Genomic DNA, 23095 nt, shown 5'->3' on the forward strand with positions numbered 1-23095 from the left:
TAATTAATGCAGCACACTGTGCACCCATATGGCTACATGTGATTAAACAGATCGAAAAGAGAAGAGAGAGTCAACCACATGGGTCCCCATCTCCCTCTTTCTGTCCATGCAGCCCGGATTGCTGCGTTAGCTTGTTTTCTCTCTCTCTCTCTCTCTCTCTCTCTCTCTCTCTCTCTCTCTCTCTCTCTCTCTCTCTCTTTCTCTCTCTCTTTCTCTCTCTCTTTCTCTCTCTCTCTCTCTCTCTCTCTCTCTCTCTCTCTCTTTCTCTCTCTCTTTCTCTCTCTCTCTCTTTCTCTCTCTCTCTCTCTCTCTCTCTCTCTCTCTCTCTCTCTCTCTCTCTCTCATGGGGCTAAGACAGTGATTCGACCTTGACACAAAGGAGTTTGATTAGACCCAGGGAAATCAATACTGAAAATGTCCAAGTCAGTCAAACATACAATTAATTATATATTTTGTCATGTCATTATGCCCAAGCTATTTTTCATCTTCAAGGCCAAAGCAAGGTAAATATGTATTTGTCTTTTCCTGTGCGAACAAAGGCTGCATGTGTTTCTCAGCCAGCTGAGCAGGCTGGGGCTCTGTCTCTTTCTCCCAGCTATTACTGGTGCCATGGCTGCTGGCTTTCACTCTGTGTGCATGTGTTTGATTAGGGAGGGGCTCCTTGGGCTCACGGATGGGTGCTTTTGGAGATGTCATTTCTCTTCCTCCTCCTCCCCTCCCAGCTTCCCTCTCTCCCTCTCTCTCTCCCCTCTTTGTCCTGCTTCACACATCTCAGGCATCAGGCGCTCTGGGGATGCGACATCTCTGCCTGCCTGCGTGTCCAATGACAGCAGCTCTCCTCCCCTTCCTTCCTTCCTTCCTTCCTTCCTTTCCTTTCCTTTCCTTTCCTTTCATTTTCTTTCTTTCTTCAGGGGCTGATGTGTGTGTACTGTATGTGTGTGGGGGAGAGGGAGAGGGAGAGGGAGAGGGAGAGGGAGAGGGAGAGGGAGAGGGAGAGGGGAGAAATAGATGGAGAGGGAGGGAGAGAGAAAGAGATAAGTGCATGTGTCAGAGATATGATTCCATATCTGTGCATGTGAGACATTCACTCACTGCCACTGAAAAGGTCACCAGATTTATTTCCGGCAAATACATAGAAGTGTGTTATAGGGGCAGCCATTTTACTCCTTCATAGCAATTCCCTCGGCACTGTCTGCAATTACATCAGTCCTCCTTTCTGGGGAGAACCAGTCACTCCATTAATGCGTTCAGTGCCACATCTCCTGTGGCTTCCCAAAGTTAATGCATACATCCTCCATCACACATGACACAATGTGAGCTAGCACTGAAATCCTATATGACTCCACCATGACCAAAGGGAAGAAATGTCAGTCCAGCACCATCCGAAGGGGATGGGAAGGGTAGCGGTCAAAATTACTGTAACTCATCTGTGCTTAGTATGAGGCCGTTCCAGAAATGTCAAAACACCACCCCTACAATTAGAAAAATACACAAAAAGACACACAAAGACAAACAGAGGACCCACTCCAAAACCAGAGAAGCTGACAAGATGGTTTTGATTATTTGCGATGTGTGAGGAGGTACGTTTCCCCTTCACAGTCACCTGGGAAGTGTGTTACGGCTGGGAAATCTGGAAGCAGTAAAAAAAGCAGAAAACTTCAGAGGGAGGTGGGCATGAAAGTTGGCTGGTCTGACCTGTGACCCCCTTCTCTCTCGACTGCTCCCTTTGAGCTGCTAAAAGGCGTGCGTTGTGAGAATCCAAAAGACAGCTGCGCCCCCCTTTCTTGAAGCGCTCTTGGGGAGTGCAGAGGTCCCCCTCTCTTAGTTCGGGCCTAAATGATGTGGGGTCAGGGGGGGCTGGTTGACCCCCAGTGGAGGTGGTCCGGCTGTGGCCAGGGATAGAGTTTCACTGGTTTATATGGCCAGTCTGGGCCACTCTGCTCAGCTCTGTGCTGTTATGTGGTTGAGGGGCCATCCATCCTGCCTGTGAACACAGCTCCCTGTTTTCTCTGATTTACTATCGCAAGAGATAATGAAGAAACCAGCGCCGCAGGGCTCTCTCTCACACACTCTCTCACACACACTCTCACACACTCTCTCATACTCTCTCACACACACTCTCACACACTCTCTCATACTCTCTCACACACACTCTCATACACACTCTCTCACACACACTCTCATACACTCTCTCTCACACACTCTCTCAGAAACTCTCTCTCACACACACTCTCATACAATCTCTCACACACACTCTCTCACACTCTTTCATACACTCTCTCTCACACACACTCTCATACACTCTCACACACACTCTCATACACTCTCTCTCTCACACACACTCTCACACACACTCTCATACACTCTCTCTCACACTCTCTCTCACACACACTCTCATACACTCTCTCACACACTCTCTCACACACACTCTCATACACTCTCTCTCACACACTCTCTCACACACTCTCTCATACACTCTCTCTCACACACTCTCTCTCACACACACTCTCATACACACTCTCTCACACTCTCACACACACTCTCATACACTCTCTCATACACTCTCTCACACACTCTCTCACACACACTCTCTCTCACACACACTCTTATACACTCTCTCTCACGCACACTCTCATACACTCTCTCACACACTCTCCCTCACACACACTCTCATACACTCTCTCTCACACTCTCACACACACTCTCATACACACATACATGTACACAACACACAGATACATGTAAACGCCACAGATACATACACACATACACACCGCACACAGATACACATACACAACACATCACAGGAGGCTGCTGAGGGGAGAATGACCATAATAATGGCCGGAACGGAGCGAATGGAATGGCATCAAACACATGTAAACCGTGCGTTTGATGTATTTGAAACCATTCCACCAATTCCGCTCCAGCCATTACAACGAGCCCATCCTCCCCAATGAAGATGACACCAGCCTCCTGTGACTGCAAAATATATGACAGTCACATCTAGGAGTGTGTGTGTGTGTGTGTGTGTGTGTGTGTGTGTGTGTGTGTGTATGTAAATGTGTGTATACGTGTGTGTGTGTGTGTGTGCTGCATGGACAAGTTCTCATACCTCATATCTCTAGTTGAAACAATGCCGTACAATCAAATGCACTAAGATCAATGTTATTCATAGTGCTGTTATTGATCTCATGCATTGGGGAGCGAGGCAGAGTCAGGGTGCCTCAGATTACAGGGGCATTCACATGCATTTCATACTGTACTATACCCAGGGGGGCCCACTGAGCCAGCCCATACTGACAAACAGGACTGTTAATGTCATTACTGGGACAGCGTGGCAGTGTGAGACTGCACTGTGGGGCTCAGGGAAAGCCCCATACACGTACATAGACACAAATAGCAGACCACTTTAGACTAATATAGTGTACACACTACTAGCGATGGGGGAAAAAACATCGATGTAGTTACATATCTGGACCTTATTTTTGACGATATATCGTATCGTTTCGACAATACATATAGAATCGTGAGAATCGCAATACATACCGTATCGCCACCTAAGTATCATGATAATATGGGAGTGTGAGTTCCCTGGCTATTCCCAGCCCTAGTACACACAGTTACTGCCAGGTGAAGACGTGCATGTTTTACCAAAGTAAATAACGACACACACTTTTTACTCGTCATCCATGGCTTAACCGGATAAATGATGGATATCCCCTCGCTAGTAAAGTAAGGGATTCTAAAAGTTTAGGATTACGGTAACAATATGTTCCGATTTAGAATTTACAATTAGGATTAAGGAGTGGAGGGTAAAGAAGGTGTTCAATTAGATAGAGAGGTTTTGGTGCTGGTTTTCTCTCCAGGATTTACATTTAAGCAAGTGAACTGGATGATGAAACTAGTATTGAAACAGGCTTCAGAATATAATTTACAGCCCAAATAAGCGAGATGCAGAGAGAGTTTGATTTAGATTCCTAGTCTTTCTTAAAGTCTGACTATGTTGGATTGACTAGAAATCCGTCAGCATTTCCCATCCTGTTCAATAGTCCGAGACTTCCCCTGCAGCCTTCACGTGGTAAACACTGCACATGGCATGTTGTGCAGTACCAAGGACACAATCTGCATACGGTAATGAGCGTATTATAAACCAACGACATGAATGGGGTTCATCATGGTAGAATGTGAGGCATTAACAGAACAGGGTTAACCTTGTGTTTCCATTTTCTGCTATGCCTTATTTAACCTGATGTGTCATGAGCGTGAATGTGCTTTTGATGAAGGCCGTCAATTTCTTAATTATAATATGTGAGACAAATGCAAAGATAATTGTGTCGCCAAAACAACCACACGCCCATGCACACACATCCACACGCAGAGTAAGAAACACTTCACACCTGTCCTTTTAATTACTAGAGCTAGTTTATTAACATTGTTGTTGTCGTCTTTTGCCTTTAATCAGCGTGGCACAATGACTTCTAAAACAAACCACTAAAAAATATCTAGTCTGTCTTTATACACATATACACATACATACAGTATTATTCATATGTATACACATGTGAATCACGACCAACCATCACGACCAACTACAGATACTGTATCATAGAGAACACACATTTGTGGACACATACAAGTGATCCCTGATGGGAAAAATGATCTAAAATCTCTTAAAATCATTTCATATTGACCTGAATTTGATTGTGGGACACTTGGGCAGGCAGAGGCACTGACCACAGCAGACATATAGCCAGACAGACACAGACAGACAGATACACAGACAGACATATAGACGGATAGACGTATAGACCGACAGACAGACACACAGGTAGACAAACAGACAGACAGATGTGACTGAACAGCTCCCCACAGACAATATGCAGCTGATTATACTATACTGTACAGGTTTGTGCTCTCTTAGATCCTTCTCCATAGCCTGGCTATTCTCATCACACCAGCTCTGTCCCTATATCAAACCCAACACAAGCACTAAAAACCGAGGCGCCTTTGCCCCCATTAAAAGTACAGTGAGGCTATAGAAACTGTCTGGGCACTGTATTTGACATTTGGTTTAGGTTAGCACCCTGGCAGCGATACCATAACCCAATGGCATGGTAGTAGCAGTAGCAACAATGACTTTGACAGTCGTACGCATAATAACTGTACGAGAAAGCCTTTTCCCCTTGCCCTGTGCGATGTGCCTGGAGGCTTCTGTGCCTGGTGGAGAGAATGCCACAGGTTTGTGAGGAGGCATACAGTCAGTATTGCCAACCAAACTGGGTAAGAGGAGATCAAATATGACAGTAATACCACCTGTGTAAGCTCAACTGTAGCTACAGTAAGTTGGCACAAGTTTACCTGGAGATACAAGCAGCTCTCGTATCCCTGCTGATGCCGTAACAACGCAGGTCTGTACTGTAGATTAAAGCTGTGCAAACTCTGTGTGTATCTCCAGAAGCGCATGCTTCTCTAAAGCTTTAACATGAACACATGCTGATAAAACGTTTGTATGGAGAGGTTCATGCTTTATTGTCTCCACGGTTTAGTGACCATGAACTGGATTTTACGGTTTTTGACGGTGAATCAATTACATCTCGTAGTGGTGGAAAAGGGATCAAACAGGACAACGTGAGTGATAATAACAGGTAAGACGATATGAAGAGGATCAACAAGCAGTCAAGGTGATACATAACAATGTCTCTCTGAGTAGAAAGAGTTGCAGCAAATACACACTGTCAAATATGTAGACCAAAGGTGTGGAATAGAAACATCAATAGCACCATGTTGAGATGACAATATTTGCCCTATTCCAATGGCTAAATGTCACAGTGTCACCATCACAAATCCAATAATGACAAACTAACACTTTAGCAGCCTGCTAAAACAGCAACATTTGCGAATAGCTGAGAAAGATATGGTTTGAAAAAACGACTTCTCTCAGTGGCCCATGCTGAAATACATTGGAGTTAACGTGTTTCTCGACAGAGGTGCAAATATACTACTGATCTCACACATGCGTTAAGTTACAATTCCATTAATTCACCATTAAATGACAAGAATTCAAATGATTTGAAAATCTTCAAATCAGCATTATCTGACATGTACAGTCAGCAAGTTTTTTTTTGGGGGGGGGAGAATATCTGAGAGATAATAGCACCAGAAATGTAATCAATTTACAATCAAAAGTATAGTCATTTGGTGCCACAGTCATCAATACAGCACATATTAACAGATCAATACATCTGAACTGTGTGGTGTTACAGCATGACACAAAGGCCAATCCCTCAACAGGCCTTGTTCGTCGGTTACATCGTCAGACATGTCAACAATGAGATATCGCTGTAATCGTTTTCGCCAAGTCCCTACAATATGTAGCTCCCTTTCTCCTGTTTCTACAACAGACTTGGAGTTGTACCTCATGTAGCTTCGACACCACACCATATTTCACGGACGTGTTGCAACAACTCTTACTAAGATACTAACTCAGGCACAAACCAGTTTGGGGAGAGGGTTACCTTCGTTGTTTTAAGATGTCAGGCCAGTGTGGCATACCGTGAGTACCTACTCCTACAGTAACTTGATCTAAAATTCAAACAATCACTTCTACAAGATTGTGCAAGTGTCTATATTAGTTTTGGTAGATACTTGACTATTTCCTTTGTGGCCACTGGTCAGCAACTGCCAGTTGAGAGAGTTCCTAACTTGTCAGGAGTCCTAATTAGCATGTATAGCATCTGCAGAAACAGAAAGAAACAAAAAAGAACAAAATAACATGGCCAGCAGTAGTTTCAGAGTTTCCCCTCGCCTTCCATGGCTGGGTTAGAGAACAGAGAAAACGGTTGAACATTTAATCCCTTTCATGAAGAGGCTTAAAGAGCTGAAATGGTAACATTATTGTCACACAGAAAAAAATGTTTGTTTTACAGATTCCCAGTTTGATGTGTTTACTCTCCAGTTCTCAATAGCCTTGTGTGGCCAGAGATAAACCAGCTAATGTCTCTCCCCTGATTCTCTCTGGGGAGAGCTGGGGCACTGGGGTAATTCTGACAAACACTCCTTTCTTTACAAAGATGTGTGTGTGTCGCTGGTGTGTGTGTGTGTGTGTGTGTGTAGGGAGAGGTGGCATTACAGAGAGGGGCAAGGAAGAGAGACAAAAGGAGACAAAACCGTACTAAGAAGAGAGGTTGTGAACTTCATTCATGAATCCCTATATACGTGGCTCACTGAGGCTATACATCTTCATGCATGGAGGATTACCATTATCTGCTCAGTATGTGTGAAAGTGGAGAGATTATCTCCTTGAGTATTTGCCTAGTTGATAAACAAAAAAAGGCAGTCCCTCCCCCTAAACTGGTTGAATAGGGCACAGTCAGAGCACTGTGAGAGGAAGATTGTACTAAATGACATGGACTCTCATAGTGGAGCGCCCAGTCCATGTTCCGCTGTGACGAATACAACATAAGGATTAGATAGACGTTCCCTGAGCACAGTCAGCCCACTCTCTCTTTGTCCAGAGAAACAAACTCAGCGGATGGGAATCTCACGAGAGGAAGAAGCAGGGCTGAGAAGAGATAGTGAGAGAATCTCATCTCACCAGCCAATGGAGTGGTAATAAGTCAGAATAGACCAGAGCAGCTTCAGCAGTTGATCACAGAGGGCAGCTCTTAACATTGATCTATAGGAGTGTAAAAGCACTGGGAGAATAATGATCGTATCAATCATGTAAACATGACGCCCCATTTTACAGCTCGGCATTCTGGGTGAAGGGTAAATAAGTTGTGCACTGTATGGCACTAAAACCTGTCAAATCATGGATGAGATGTGGGCAATTTCCAGCATCGGAAATGAACCGTAAATTATTAAGAAAAAGTACCTCTGGTTTCTCTGGAGAGACCCCTCCTCACAAACATCTTTTACGCTTTTAAAGAAGCACTAGAGAGAATATTACATCAACAGTTCATAAATACACGCGTGTAACATTGAGGCATTTCTTTCTGCTAGTTTGACAACTATCGTTATTGTTTACTAAGACTTGCAATGTAAATCTACCATCATATGTACAACAACAATACCAGAAATGAAGACCCGCGAGACAATAAAAGAAACGTACGGTGAAGAAACAAACAAACACAAAGTACAGAATTACTGCAAGTGAGTTCTGGTTCCACGTTTTCGGGCAACAATGCAAAGCATTAACAACAACGACTTCTACTGCATCGCACAATAAAAACCCTCTGCCGGAGGATCACACTGACACACGTCTCTGGAATGTAATGTGCATTACAACTGTACAATAGATAGTCTAATAGAAACACAGTTCCACAGCCCGGCTTTAACACAGACATCCCATTTATTTAACCAGTCCGTTTCAGGCTAGTGTCGTTACCATATCAAATCTAGGATGGACCAAGCGCTGCACACACTTCCTCTAATCAGCCAACTACAAAGGGATGAGAGCACTGGCTGCTCTAAACGATCTAACTCAAACATATTGGACCAACAAATTACTACAATTCAATCGATGACTGCAGCCTAGGAAGGTAGGAATATGTGTGTGTCTTCACAGTAGAGGTTTTATATGAAAGGTACAGTATTTCATATCTAATGGAGTTACTCCATTTATTGACACAATTTGAGTATGATAACTGCAGAAACCCCTTGCAATAAATCAGGGGTGAGAACTGGTAACTGTTCATTATCTGTATTTACAAACACCTGTTGCTGCAGATCATCTGTGAGGAGGGTTCTGGGAGTAAAAGAGTAGTAGCCGTACTACAGTTTATACTGAGTAGCTGTACTACAGTTTGCAGTGAGTGCTTGATGTCCTCGTTTATTAGTCCATAACAGACACATGTTCAAAGACATTCAAGGTTGAGTGGAAAAACAAAAACGTAAAAGCTTCTGATACAACAAAAATGTAATAAAAACAATTGTGATACATTCACATCCACAAAAGCTAAGCATAAAGACAAAAACAACTGTTTTTCTGTCACACAAATGCACTACCACAAGGCCCTGAAGACATCCTCCCTTCCCTAGGAGTGTGTGTGTCATTACGTTTGTGTGTGTGTGTGTGGTGTATATTTATGCACATATAGAAGTGTGAGAAGGAGCAACCTGAGAGCAGGCCTGTCGTGTCGGGGTTGAGGTAGGTACCAGAGTAATACTGCTTTAGGCCATTACGTGACTGAGACACAGTAGAGAGCATAGAGTTCATAGGGGATCTATCTCTACAGAAGAGAGAGCCAGGGAGAAGACAGGGGGTCCGTCGGACAGCGGCCCTAACCCAGGCTACCGTAAGAGTACTGGCCTGGCTCAGGTTGGCTCTGCCTCAGGGAAGCTCCAGCTCCAGAGAGCATGGTTCTGGAGGAACAGGTGGAGCAGTGGTCCCAGATCTGACCCTGGATCAGATCCAAGTCTAATAACATCAAGTTGACTGTGTGTTTGCTCAGGAAGATGACAGCATGAGCACACTGAACTCAGACCTGTGAGTTAATAGCTGTGGTCCACCTGTTAAACCATCTCCCTCTGGATTTACATGCAGCAGTGTGATAAAGGTTTTCCTGAAGCACTTTCATTTGTCAGTGTGGAGGAGGGATGGAGTGAGGGATCTGGGATGGACAGGCCCGAGAAGTCTGGGCTATTCCTTTATGACAGAAGGGAATTGATTTGATTTGAGCCCTGATTAAATATAACAAAGGAGTGCACTGTGCCACAGCTTCGAGTGAGTGACAGGCAGGCCAAAAATCAGATTAGAACGACTCTATTGTCAATTAAAGAGCCAATTACCTGGTATCATATCAGATACATTAACATTTGTGGTTGTCAACGCCTAGAATGACATTGTGATACATTTGTGCTTCATTTTCTTTATACATCACATTCACTCGGTATCTAGCGTACACACACAAAAACACACACACACACACACGCAGGCAGGCAGACAAGTACGCACGCGCGCACACATACAGTTCCGTCACGCAATCATTCATAAATACACATATAATGTATGTCTCAATCGAGTGTAAATGTAACTAAATCCTCACCTGCCCAATGGAATATTTGCAGCAGTTCTCACATAGCAGTAAAACTGTCCTGAAATGATTAGTGGCTGTGCAGTGCATCGCTAACAGTCTTTTCAATCAACAGAAGCAACTAAGATTCAAATAAAAACAAAGACAAAATATCTCAGACAAACACGATGGAAAACGCTGAAAAATGTCTTTACAAGTAGAATACATACAACAATATCATCTGTCAACTTGCATGAGGTACTGACATATCCACAAACAGCAATTCATCGACGGAGGGAAGCCAGGAGCTCTCACAACAGAAGTACATGTTTCATTATGAAAGAAAGAACAACTACAACATTGTTATCTTGAGGTAGAACGTGGACTTCAGCGTTTTCTTGAAGTGCTTTTCCGTTAGATTTTTTCTCTCTCTCCTTTTTCCGGCTTTCGACAAGCAGGAGAGCGACGGTTCTTGACATCTGAGGTAGCGTGGCACCTGTTCTCGTGTTTTACGAACCGATCGCTCTACATGTAAAAGTAACTGAACGCAAGGGGAAAAGACGGATTCAAAAGGTTTCCCACGTCACATTCATTCCGGCTGAGGTAGGTTTTTGTTGAATTCTAAGGTTCACAGAGAAAGTAGAGAACCTGTATGAAGGCCGAGAACTAATAAAAAAAATAAAAAAACGATATCACTGAAAATAAAAGTCCTGAGACAGAGAATATATGAAATCACTGGAAGAAGGCCTTAGTCTTCGTTGGATGCGTTTGTGGAATCCTTGCTAGGCTAAGAGGAGGCAGCAGTCTTTGACATGGAAAGAAAAAGTAGAAATAAGGCCAATAACTTAATACCATTTAGTGAGATAGTAGAGAAATAAAAACATATTTGATTCTGAGATAAAATGATGAGTGTATAACAAAGACATTCTGGACATCTATTCCGTGTGCTGCCGGCAACCAGGAAATGAAGGAGGTAAAAAAAAAAAACAAGAACACATCATTCACCTGCCGAAGGTAAAAACCTAGCCGTCCATCACAAAAGCGCACCAAAAACCTAGGCCGGGGAGACCTCCAAGAACGAGTCCAAGACCCTATAACTTTTCCAGAAAGCGACTTATTTAACTTACCAATAATACAATTCTTTGCACAAAGAAAAACGAATATGAAAAGAAATACTTCGGTCGACCTGAGTGTGATACGAGTCTGAGGTGACACTGTGACCGTGTCACAGACTTGACCTTCATGCTTCTATCAGGTCTGGTCCTGCTGGGTGACCCCGGCCACAGCCCTGTCACTGGCCCCCCGGCCCTCTGCTGGAGGCCTCTGGAACTGCGTCTCTCTGTCCTCCTCCACAAGGCTGAAGTCATCCAACGGCAGAGTGGACAACTGGGTCTCGTTCAGCGCACAGGACACCAGGGATCTATCCAACTGGAAACACACACACAGTAATGTAGTTAAAGATGGAATGTGTAGTAGGGGAAACAGCGCTACCGTCCGCCCCACTGCCGTTGCTGTTGTTCTGTTGACGAGGTGAAAATTGCAGTACAAATAGTGCTGTTCTATTGCGTGTGCAACGAGGGGAAAACTGTGTTAGTTGTTTGCAGTAACTATGCTGTTGTTGTAATATAGTTAACGGGCGTGGCAGTTTCACCAATGAACGATTCCAGCTTTAATATGGTAATATAGAAAATGGCCAATCTAACGTAAATCTAGCCCATTGCATCATTCTAGACTTGGATAAATTGAACTCTTTTGACTTGATTTCAGTTGACTTGGTGTCAGGCCCTCTACTCACCATGCGTGAACTGTCAGCTAGGTCTCCACAGTGGGACGGGCCTGAGAAGAGTCTCTCCAGCTCGTTACTGTCTCCCCTGCTCTTCCCAGCAACGCTTCCGTTCACTTCCATGCCTGACCTGCTCACCCCGTTTAAGGCCAGGGCCCCCTGGGAGGAGGACGACGATTCTAGGGAAATGTTACGCCCGACCTGGGGGGTGGCCTGCACTGTCTTACACGTCATCAACCTGGAGGAACACAATTCCCACCAAAACCCACCGTCAGGCCCCCTGCCAGGATCAAGCCCACACAGACACACATAGTATCCTTGTCGTTGCACCAATACTCACCTCCCCCTGTAGCTGAACATGAGGAAGAGCACGCAGAAAACGATGCAGGTGACTCCTATATGGATGCCGATGATGATGCCGGCTGTAGAGGTCTTGCTCTGTTCATCCTTCACACAGTCACAGGGGGTGTTCAACACTGTAGAGAAACACACACACACACACACACACACACACACAGCCCAGTAAGGACAACAGCAATGCCACGCAGCACAGTGACACACACATACACACAGAGAAACAAAGCCCACAACACAGAGCTGTCATACAGTACACCCACAATCTAATCTAGTGCTGCCAGCCAGACTACCAATGCTGTGGCAGCATGGAGTGATCCAGTCAAACGGAGAGCTGTAAACACACACAGCAGCCTGCATGAGGCCTCTTCAACGCTGCTCTGAAGAGATTACAGGACGTGTGAGCCCTGGTCTGCGTGAGTGTTTGTGTGCGTGTGCAGCAGGAAGTCACCTGATTTCTCCACAGCCTCCTTCAGTGAGACGAAGCGCATGGTGGCGTTGCCGTCTCCGTGTTGGTTGAAGGCCAGAACCTTAATCTCATACACCAGGGTTGGATCTGAGGAGAGGAGGAACAGAGAGAGAGAGAGAGAGAGAGAGAGCAGTTGAGACATATAGCCACATGAATAGAGTTGGCTTCTAATGTACAATCATTCAAGGCATGGCTTTAAACACATTGACCGTGTAACAATCCCCTCAACACATCTCCATGGATCTTTCCCCCAGTCCCCAGCCCCCAGCCCTCAGCCCCCAGCCCTCAGCCCCCAGCCCTCAGCCCTCAGCCCCCAGCCCTCAGCCCCCAGCCCCCAGCCCTCAGTCCCCAGCCCCCAGCCCTCAGCCCTCAGCCCCCAGCCCTCAGCCCTCAGCCCCCAGCCCCCAGCCCTCAGTCCCCAGCCCCCAGCCCTCAGCCCTCAGCCCCCAGCCCTCAGCCCCCAGCCCTCAGTCCCCAGCCCCCAGCCCTCAGCCCTCAGCCCCCAGCCCTCAGCCCTCAGCCCCCAGCCCCCAGCCCCCAGCCCCCAGCCCATGTCCCCCTGTCTCACCCAGCTGGGTGATGTTGTACTGGGTGACGTTGCGGGTGAAGGTGAGTGGTCCGGTGAAGAGGGGGGTGTGGACCCTCCTGTAGTACAGCCTGAAGCCCTCATGTTGGCCCATCTTAGAGGATGGCTCCCACACCGCCTGCACCACACTGCTGTTCACCAATTTAATGAACAGTGACGGGGGTGCTGGCACTGAAACACACACACACAGTGGTGTTAGAATCCATTAAACATCCACATAACAAAAACAAACTACACGATATATTAAATTAAACACAAGCCATCAGGCTTGTTAAGTCAACCATGTTTTAGTCTATAAAACAGGTCTTTAGTACTTTCTCAGTATATCTCAGTCAGATATGTGGCTACAGTACTACAGACTCCTGTAGGTGTTTTACAGAACCTTTACAATAAACAACTCATAAAAACCTTTTTTGGTCCATGTAATTACCACCAATTAAGTGAGCGTTTATGTGTGTGTGCGCAAGCCTGTGTGTGTAAGTCTTTGTGTGTGCTGTTTGCATATGCTTCTGTGTGTGTGTGTGTGTGTGTGTGTGTGTGTGTGTGTGTGTGTGTGTGTGTGGGGGGGGGGGGGTGCTCTATTTGTGTTTGTGCAAGTGTGTGCGTTCGCAAGGCACACCTTCGCCCAGTGTGCTCTCGGTGGCGCTCTCGGAGGGCTTGCTGGCTCCGCGGGACGTGTAGGCCTTCACATAGAAGGTATAGCCGGTGGAGGGCTCCAGATCACCCACGACCTGCTGTAGAGTCACCTTACTGACGGCTTCCTGGTACTCCATCTCCACAGGGTCTGAGAGAGGGATGGACATGGAGGGAGAAAGAGAGAGAGAAAAAGAGAGAGCGAGATTGTTCAATTGAACTATTATCTGTACACTGTAAAAAATTGAGTTGTTTCAACTAATTATTACTAAGTAACTATTTTTGTAAGGGGTAGATCAGCTTTAATATTGCAGATAAATTGTGGCTTCTATCAACGTAATTATCTGCATCATTTCCAATCCCCCCATATATTTTTATGGAAAAAATATTAAAAAAAATAAATAATATATAGTAAAAATATATATATTTTCCTAACCCTACCAGCACCCCCCTAATTGGAGTAAACTAATGAACAACAACACTTAGGCTTTTACTTTCAGCTTATACATAGGCAAAAATGCAGTACATTTTTGCTCAACTTGTCTCATATGTTCATTCAGCTATACATTATGATTTGAGCATCTTAACTAAAAAGAGGCTGTGAAACTAGTTAACCACACAGTGCTCTTCAACTTACATATTTGAGATACATTATTACATGAATCATTATTCAACATGTCCTCAAGTGGGATTTGAACTCACAACCTCATGTTCCACAGCATGCCAAGCTTCCTGCTACACCACCATGTCTGTGTCAATTCTCAGATAATCAAATCAAACTTTATTAGTCACATGCGCCGAATACAACAAGTGTAGACTTTACCGGGAAATGCTTACTTACAAGCCCTTAACCAACAGTGCGGTTCAAGAAGAAGAAAATATTTACCAAGTAGACTAAAATAAAAAGTAATAATAAAAAGTAACACAATAAGAATAACGAAGCTATGTACAGGGGGCCCCGGTACTATACACCTTTTCTGAATAGTTGGCATTTTACTATGTCCTAATATTACTACTTAATCACTATAATAAATAAAATCGTTTTTCTTGAGTGTACTTTTAACAGAGCTGAGATTTACTTTGAAGTGCAAAGTGTAGCAATAGAGGTGAACTCTGCTACTGACAAAGACATGGTGGTGTAGCAGGAGAATTGTACTGCCATGAACCAAGAGGTCGTGAGTTCAAGTCCCAGGTGAGGACATGTTGGGTATGAATTACTGTAAAAATGCACACTGTCAAATATGTAAATTGAAAGCACTGTGTGTGAAACTAGATCAACAGTTTTTTTTATAGGTAAGATGCCCAAATAAGAATTTTTAGTTGATTGAACATATGAGACAATTTGAGCAAACACATCATTTTAAGTTGCTTCAATCTTTGCCTTCATTTTCTCAAAGTGGAGCTACAGTAAGTTTGGGCCAACTCATTATATATATTTTTGGGGTAATACCTGGCCCGGAATTTTTGTAAACACACAAAAAAGGCTGCGGAACTAGTTACTTAATAATAATTAGTTGAAACTATTAGATTTTTTTTACAGTGTACTGTCAGGATTGCATCATTTGGTATTAGGGGCTGTGACTGTGAACAACAGAGCTTAGTGAATCGAGGGGGTGGCTCTAGGTGAGTGCTTGTTAAATTTGAAGAGAGAGGGGGTTACTGTTCGTTATGGCCCTTAAGTCAAAGTTCCTCACCCATAACCATTATCTATCTACCTCTAGCTCTCAGCCCATTGGGGCAGCCTGTCTTTGGTAGGTAATTAAAGCAGTTCCTATAGGCTAGCCCCTGGGGCCTTTAATTATACATCTGATAGCACTACAGAAGAGAGAGCAGCAGCTGTGCCTGGGTGATGTACTCCTTCGCTGCTGCACACACACCCATAGAGATAGAGACACACACACACACACACACACACACACACACACACACACACACACACACACACACACACACACACACACACACACACACACACACACACACACACACACACACACACACACACACACACACACACACACACACTCAATCAAACAACCACACACACACACTGGAGATTGCCACCCCAAACACACCTCACACCCCCAGCAAATAAACATTAACATGGCAACATCACATTTAGTCTCATTCAATTATCAATTAAAAGCCACTTTTATGGCTCCTCTACATGAAGGATGAGGATGGCTGAGCGTCCATCCAACCTGGCGTGGCTGGAGAAAAAGGTGTCCTGTTACAGTACGTCCTCACTGCTCTCTCCTGCTGTCTGTCTGCTGTTCTCTCCTCTCTCCTGCTGTCTGTCTACTGCTCTCTCCTCTCTCCTGCTGTCTGTCTACTGCTCTCTCCTCTCTCCTGCTGTCTGTCTGCTGCTCTCTCCTCTCTCCTGCTGTCTGTCTGATGCTCTCTCCTCTCTCCTGCTGTCTGTCTACTGCTCTCTCCTCTCTCCTGCTGTCTGTCTGCTGCTCTCTCCTCTCTCCTGCTGTCTGTCTACTGCTCTCTCCTCTCTCCTGCTGTCTGTCTACAGCTCTCTCCTGCTGCCTGTCTGCTGCTCTCTCCTGCTGTCTGTCTACTGCTCTCTCCTCTCTCCTGCTGTCTGTCTGCTGCTCTCTCCTCTCTCCTGCTGTCTGTCTACTGCTCTCTCCTCTCTCCTGCTGTCTGTCTACTGCTCTCTCCTGCTGTCTGTCTGCTGCTCTCTCCTGCTGTCTGTCTACTGCTCTCTCCTGCTGTCTGTCTACTGCTCTCTCTTGCTGTCTGTCTACTGCTCTCTCCTGCTGTCTGTCTACTGCTCTCTCCTCTCTCCTGCTGTCTGTCTACTGCTCTCTCCTGCTGTCTGTCTACTGCTATCTCCTGCTGTCTGTCTACTGCTCTCTCCTGCTGTCTGTCTACTGCTCTCTCCTCTCTCCTGCTGTCTGTCTACTGCTCTCTCCTGCTGTCTGTCTACTGCTCTCTCCTGCTGTCTGTCTACTGTTCTCTCCTGCTGTCTGTCTACTGCTCTCTCCTGCTGTCTGTCTCCTGCTCTCTGCTGCTGTCTGTCTATTGCTCTCTCCTCTCTTCTGCTGTCTGTCTACTGCTCTCTCCTGCTGCCTGTCTGCTGCTCTCTCCTCTCTCCTGCTGTCTGTCTACTGCTCTCTCCTCTCTCCTGCTGCCTGTCTGCTGCTCTCTCCTCTCTCCTGCTGTCTGTCTACTGCTCTCTCCTCTCTCCTGCTGTCTGTCTGCTGCTCTCTCCTCTCTCCTGCTGTCTGTCTCCTGCTCTCTCCTGCTGTCTGTCTACTGCTCTCTCCTGCTGTCTGTCTACTGCTCTCTCCGCTCTCCTGCTGTCTGTCTACTGCTCTCTCCTCCCTCCTGCTGTCTGTCTACTGCTCTCTCATCCCCCCTCTCTCCTGCTGTCTGTCTCCTGCTCTCTCCTGCTGTCTGTCTACTGCTCTCTCCTGCTGTCTGTCTACTGCTCTCTCCGCTCTCCTGCTGTCTGTCTACTGCTCTCTCCTCCCTCCTCTCTCCTGCTGTCTGTCTACTGCTCTCTCATCCCCCCTCTCTCCTGCTGTCTGTCTGCTGCTCTCTCCTCTCTCCTGCTGTCTGTCTCCTGCTCTCTCCTGCTGTCTGTCTACTGCTCTCTCCTGCTGTCTGTCTACTGCTCTCTCCGCTCTCCTGCTGTCTGTCTACTGCTCTCTCCTCCCTCCTCTCTCCTGCTGTCTGTCTACTGCTCTCTCATCCCCCCTCTCTCCTGCTGTCTGTCTACTGCTCTCTCCTCCCTCCTGCTGTCTGTCTACTGCTCTCTCATCCCCCCTCTCTCCTGCTGTCTGTCTCCTGCTCTCTCCTGCTGTCTGTCTACTGCTCTCTCCTGCTGTCTGTCTACTGCTCTCTCCGCTCTCCTGCTGTCTGTCTACTGCTCTCTCCTCCCTCCTCTCTCCTGCTGTCTGTCTACTGCTCTCTCATCCCCCCTCTCTCCTGCTGTCTGTCTACTGCTCTCTCCTCCCTCCTGCTGTCTGTCTACTGCTCTCTCATCCCCCCTCTCTCCTGCTGTCTGTCTACTGCTCTCTCATCCCCCCTCTCTCCTGCTGTCTGTCTACTGCTCTCTCCTCCCTCCTGCTGTCTCCTGTTTTCTCATTCTCATTCTTTTCCTTCTTCTTTTTTTATTTTTTCCCTTCCCTTCCCATCCTCTCTTCAGTTCTCTCCTGCTCTTTCATCCTCTCTCCTGCTATCTCCTCTTTGTAGCTTCCCTTCTGCTTTTTCCTGCTCTCTCCTCCTCTCCCCTACTCTCTCCTCCTCTCCCCTACTCTTCTCCCCTTCAGTATCAACACTACCACACGCTAAGGGCAGACATCCCAATAACCTCAGTAAAACAACACACGTCTCATAGAGAGCTAATGCATGTAAGCAAAACACCTTTCTTTCAGGTGACAGCTAGATGGTAGAGAATGTACTACAATGTCTCGGTATCCAGTCTCCCCATAGTGAACCAGTTCACCTGAGGCAGAGCACTATTGTGTGTTTCAGTGGTGTGTTAGAGACGGTGTTACCCACGAACCTGTGGTCCTGCGGATGTGGAGCACGTAGCCGATGATCTCCTGAGTGTTCTGGGCAGACTCCTTCCAGGACACCTGGATGGCGTTGGGTGAGAGGGCCTCGGCCCGCACCACACTGGGCATCCCTGGCAGGCCGTCTGCCCACAGCACGGTGAGACGGGCACTGGCCTGGGTGGAGCCGGCGCTGTTCTCAGCGATGCACTGGTAGATGGCTTCGTCCTCCTGACTGATGCCATAGATGGTCAGCGTGCTTGAGGAAGAAGAGGAGGGAGGAAGAGGAGGCCGAGGAGGAGGGAAGAAGGAGGGGTAAAGAAGGAGGGAGGAAAGGAGACATAGGAAAGACGTGAGTCTCTGGTTTGCAGAGAGAAGGATTAGGATATTATTGGGTAGTGTAGAGAAAGCAAACAGGAAGCTCTCAGAGATGAATATTGATTTCGAAGATGACTGTATTGTGCGTGCGGTGGCATTTTCTGAGGAAGACAAAGCCGGCAAAACCTGACAAGGGCTTTGTTTAAAACTCTCACAGCAGGCAGTCAAGCAAATAATAGAATACCGTATGAAATCCGTCTGTGTTGCATCTGAATCAAAGTCTTATTTACAGTACACCAGTAGTAGGGCATTTCTACTAGCCGGTTCCCTCCTCTTTTATGTCTCAATCCTAAGCAGATACACTGTCACTACAGAATGATCCTGCTGGGAGTGGATTAGTCGTTACTGGAGGATGGGATGGAGGTGGGGGGTGGTGGTGCACACCTAACTCCCCTGTTTTCAATGTTTCTCTCTCCACCCTTCTTCCCCTCTGCCTCCCTTCCAATCCCTCCTTCCTCCCTCTATCTGCCGTTGCTGAAGGATGACTTGATGGTGTGTGTGTGTGTGTGTAGTATGGGGTGATGTGTGTGGGGGGTGGAGGGCATAGGGGGGGGGGGTATTATTAGAGCCGAATACATAATAATCCGCTCTTCTCCTCTTAATCCTGAGGGGATGAGAAAATAAAAGATTTAACACAGAGGAGCATAATATGGAAATGAACCCCTCCAGCATATTGCATTTCTTTGGGATAGACGCCGACAGCTGGTGTGAGAAGTGCGTTTTTGAAAAGCTTCAAGGTGGGAGTGTAAGATCAATCATTGTTTGCAAATGAACGCCTTATATTCTATCCATTTCTCACGTCCTGCCTGCTGATTAGGTCTGCTATTCTACAGAAAGGCCTCAAACAAGAACTTCAATCTATCTCTTCTCTCCGTATCATTGTGTGTCTGACTCCAGTTGACTTAGATATGTCTACAGCTGTTTAAACGGGCTGGAGGTGTCCACACAGACAGATGGGCCACATCCGTCTTCACTACCTTTCCAGGGCACCTCGAGCCCGTTTAAATGTGGGCGAAACAGGGGCCAGTTTGTTCATGCTGTAGGTGTGCAGTCTCTGAATGAGAAACCTGTGGGTGTTCTTTAGGGTTTTCCGATTCAATGAACAAAGTCGTTGACGTGGAAAGACTGAAGGAATTCAAGGACACAACATAAGGACAAGATCATAGTGTACATTTAGGGTTGCTGGTTTGTAATCTCCGAGCCGACTAGATGAAAATGACTTAAATGTAAATGCCTATACTGTACCCCTCACAATAAAGCCCCACAGTGGAGGTGTCATAATAGCCATAAAACCTAGCGGTCAAACAAGGAAATGCTTCCAATTGTTTTTCCCTTAGGGGATTTAAGAAACACTTAAAATAAGGGCTGTGTTTCATGTAGGCTTACCCTGGTGTGACGTTTTGATAACTGTGTAAATCTCTCTCGGACAAGGTGACTTTTATCAATATATTCAGCTCTATTTACTCTCAGATTTGAAATGGCAAATTAGCATCAAGGTAGACGTCATGCAAGACGACAAATCCCTGCAAGCTCCTGCACGTCATCTCTTAATCTATAGATTCTTACCTTCGCCTCGATTCGGCAGTCTTGTCCAGATCATTATGGTATTTGTAGTTCTTTATGATATCCACATGAGCAGCTAATTCGCATTTCATTTGTTGGGGGTAAATACAGGCAAATATATTGATAAAGGTCCCCTTGTCCGAAAGAGATTTACATGGTTATATAAACGTCATCCGTGGGCAAGCTCACACGAAACACAGCCTTTATTTTAGGTGTTTCTAAAATCCCCTATGGGAAACACTTATGGTGGAAAAACAATTGGAACCATTTCCCTGTTTGACTGCTAGGTTTTATGGGTATTATGACTCATATTGTGGTACTCTATGAGGAACCATGAGGGGAGAATGTAGTCCGGTTTAATCACTGAGGTAAAGAACAGTGACTTTATATACCTGACGTTTCACAAGTGAAGGGGCGGAGGGGACTGGTGTTGGTCTTACAGTTCAATGAACATTATACTGTATGAAGTATGATGAGGAGTGGACCATTCGATTACCTTTTAAAAATGTATGTTATATGAAGGAGTGGCTTCAGTGGTCCACTGGTTTCAGTGTAGAGAGAGATTGACAGAGAGAGACAAAGAGAGAGAGAGAGAGAGAGAGAGGGTTGGGTTGTGAGGAGAGCCATTATTCCAGAGAGGATAGGTTGGCCCAGGGTCTGCCAGGTGGAATCAATCTCACCAGGCCTGTCTAGTTATTTATTAGGACGGAAAAGGCTTTCTGTTTCACCCTCCTGATGGGTTATGGCTAGAAAGAATGCACCTTTATTTTAAAAAAATATTTATTTTAGCTCACCCTAACCATAACCCTTTGCCCCACCTTAACCTGATTCTCCTAACCTGCTACATACATTTTCCTAACCTGCTGCATAAGTTGTCTGAGAAAAGCTGTAACCCTTATTAGTCAAAACCCTGCTGAGGCACACCTTCCTTCTTCTTCTCCAGGCCAATCTCACCTTTGACCTCTCAGGTGGCAGCAGTCGAGCGCCCTCAGTCGTCACAATTCTGACAGCCTTTCAAGTGAGGGATGGATGGAGTGTTTTCAGCCAGGCAACCTGACCAGACGCCACAGACACACACCAAAGAGGCCCCAAGGGAGGAACTACTGAACGTCAGCCTGGCCTGAACAGATCAGAGCAGGAAGGGGATTCTGGGAAATTTCACAAGGCACTGCATATTTCAGACAATCCGGCAGCAGCCCCCTGGCCCTGTAGTTCCCCAACACTGTTCTCTCTCCCAGTTTACATACACACACACCTGGGTTTCCGTTTGGAAAAGGTGGTGCTGGAAATTTGACCGCCAACATTTAAATTTACCGGACATTAGAGAAACTACGTCCCAAGAATCCCGGTTAGCACGGACCCAATTGAACCTCGACTTACATTCGAGCAATGAGGAAAAAGTAGGTGGTTGTATTCGCTAAACGTTTTTATTAAAAGTATGAATTTCAGCAATCCGTGAAGGACCGCAATTGTATAGGACAAACACAAGTACAGCTAAGCGTTTTCAGAATATAATGTTTTACCCTCTTCATATGTACAGTATATACTATATTCTAATCAAGGCTAATATAACTACTGCTGTACACACATTTTCTATTCATATACTGCACATAATGTCTATAGACACCATCACACTGTACATATACAGTTGAAGTCAGAGGTTTACATACACCTTGGCCAAATACATTTAAACTCAGTTTTTCACAATTCCTGACATATAATCCCAGTAAAAAAATCCTGTCTTAGGTCAGTTAAGATCACCACTTTATTTTAAGAATGTGAAATGTCAGAATAATAGTAGAGAGAATGATTTATTTCAGCCTTTATTTCTTTCATCACATTCCCAGTGGGTCAGAAGTTTACATACACTCAATTAGTATTTGGTAGCATTGCCTTTAAATTGTTTAACTTGGGTCAAACGTTTTGGGTAGCCTTCCACAAGCTTCCCACAATAAGTTGAATGCATTTTTTTCCCATTCCTCCTGACAGAGCTGGTGTAACTGAGTCAGGTTTGTAGGCCTCCTTGCTCGCACAAGCTTTTTCAGTTCTGCCCACTTATTTTCTATATGATTGAGGTCAGGGCTTTTTGATGGCCACTCCAATACATTGACTTTGTTGTCCTTAGGCCATTTTGCCACAACTTGTGAAGTATGCTTGGGGTCATTGTCCATTTGGAAGACCCATTTGCGACCAACCTTTAACTTCCTGACCAATGTATTGAGATGTTGCTTCAATATATCCACATCATTTTCCTCCCTCATGATGCCATCTATTTTGTGAAGTACACCAGTCCCTCCTGCAGCAAAGCACCCCCACAACATGATGCTGCCACCTTCGTGCTTCACGGTTGGGAAGGTGATCTTCAACTTGCAAGCCTCCCTCTTTTTCCTCCACAACATAATGATGGTCATTATGGCCATTTTTGTTTCATCAGACCAGAGGACATTTCTCCAAAAAGTATGATCTTTGTCCCCATGTGCAGTTGCAAACCGTAGTCTGGCTTTTTTTTATGGCGGTTTAGGAGCAGTGGCTTCTTCCTTGCTGAGCGGCCTTTCAGGTTATGTCGATATAGGACATGTTTTACTGTGGATATAGTGGTATGACAGCTGCGTGGTCCCATGGTGTTTATACTTGCGTACTATTGTTTGTACAGATGAACGTGGTACCTTCAGGCATTTGGAAATTGCTTTCAATGATGAACCAGACTGCAATCAGGTCTACAATTTTTTTTCTGATTTCTTGGCTGATTTCTTCTGATTGTCCCATGATGTCAAGCAAAGAGGCACTGAGTTTGAAGGTAGGCCT

General features: G+C 45.6%; 1 protein-coding gene across 1 annotated transcript in view; it reads right to left on the reverse strand.

The window, feature by feature from the left end:
* Positions 1-4403: 4403 nt before the first annotated feature.
* The window catches only part of igdcc3 (immunoglobulin superfamily, DCC subclass, member 3), a 121044-nt gene continuing 102352 nt past the window's right edge, over positions 4404-23095 (reverse strand). Inside the window, exons 8-14 of the mRNA XM_021607201.2 lie at positions 18361-18608; positions 13825-13989; positions 13188-13376; positions 12602-12706; positions 12137-12272; positions 11809-12034; positions 4404-11441 (exon numbers count right to left, since the gene is read on the reverse strand). Coding sequence (XP_021462876.1) covers positions 11265-11441; positions 11809-12034; positions 12137-12272; positions 12602-12706; positions 13188-13376; positions 13825-13989; positions 18361-18608 — 1246 coding nt within the window. The 3' untranslated portion in view covers positions 4404-11264. The remainder of the gene's footprint in view (positions 11442-11808; positions 12035-12136; positions 12273-12601; positions 12707-13187; positions 13377-13824; positions 13990-18360; positions 18609-23095) is intronic.

Source organism: Oncorhynchus mykiss, chromosome 6, assembly GCF_013265735.2.
Source record: "Oncorhynchus mykiss isolate Arlee chromosome 6, USDA_OmykA_1.1, whole genome shotgun sequence".
In the NCBI taxonomy this organism is placed as follows: domain Eukaryota; kingdom Metazoa; phylum Chordata; class Actinopteri; order Salmoniformes; family Salmonidae; genus Oncorhynchus; species Oncorhynchus mykiss.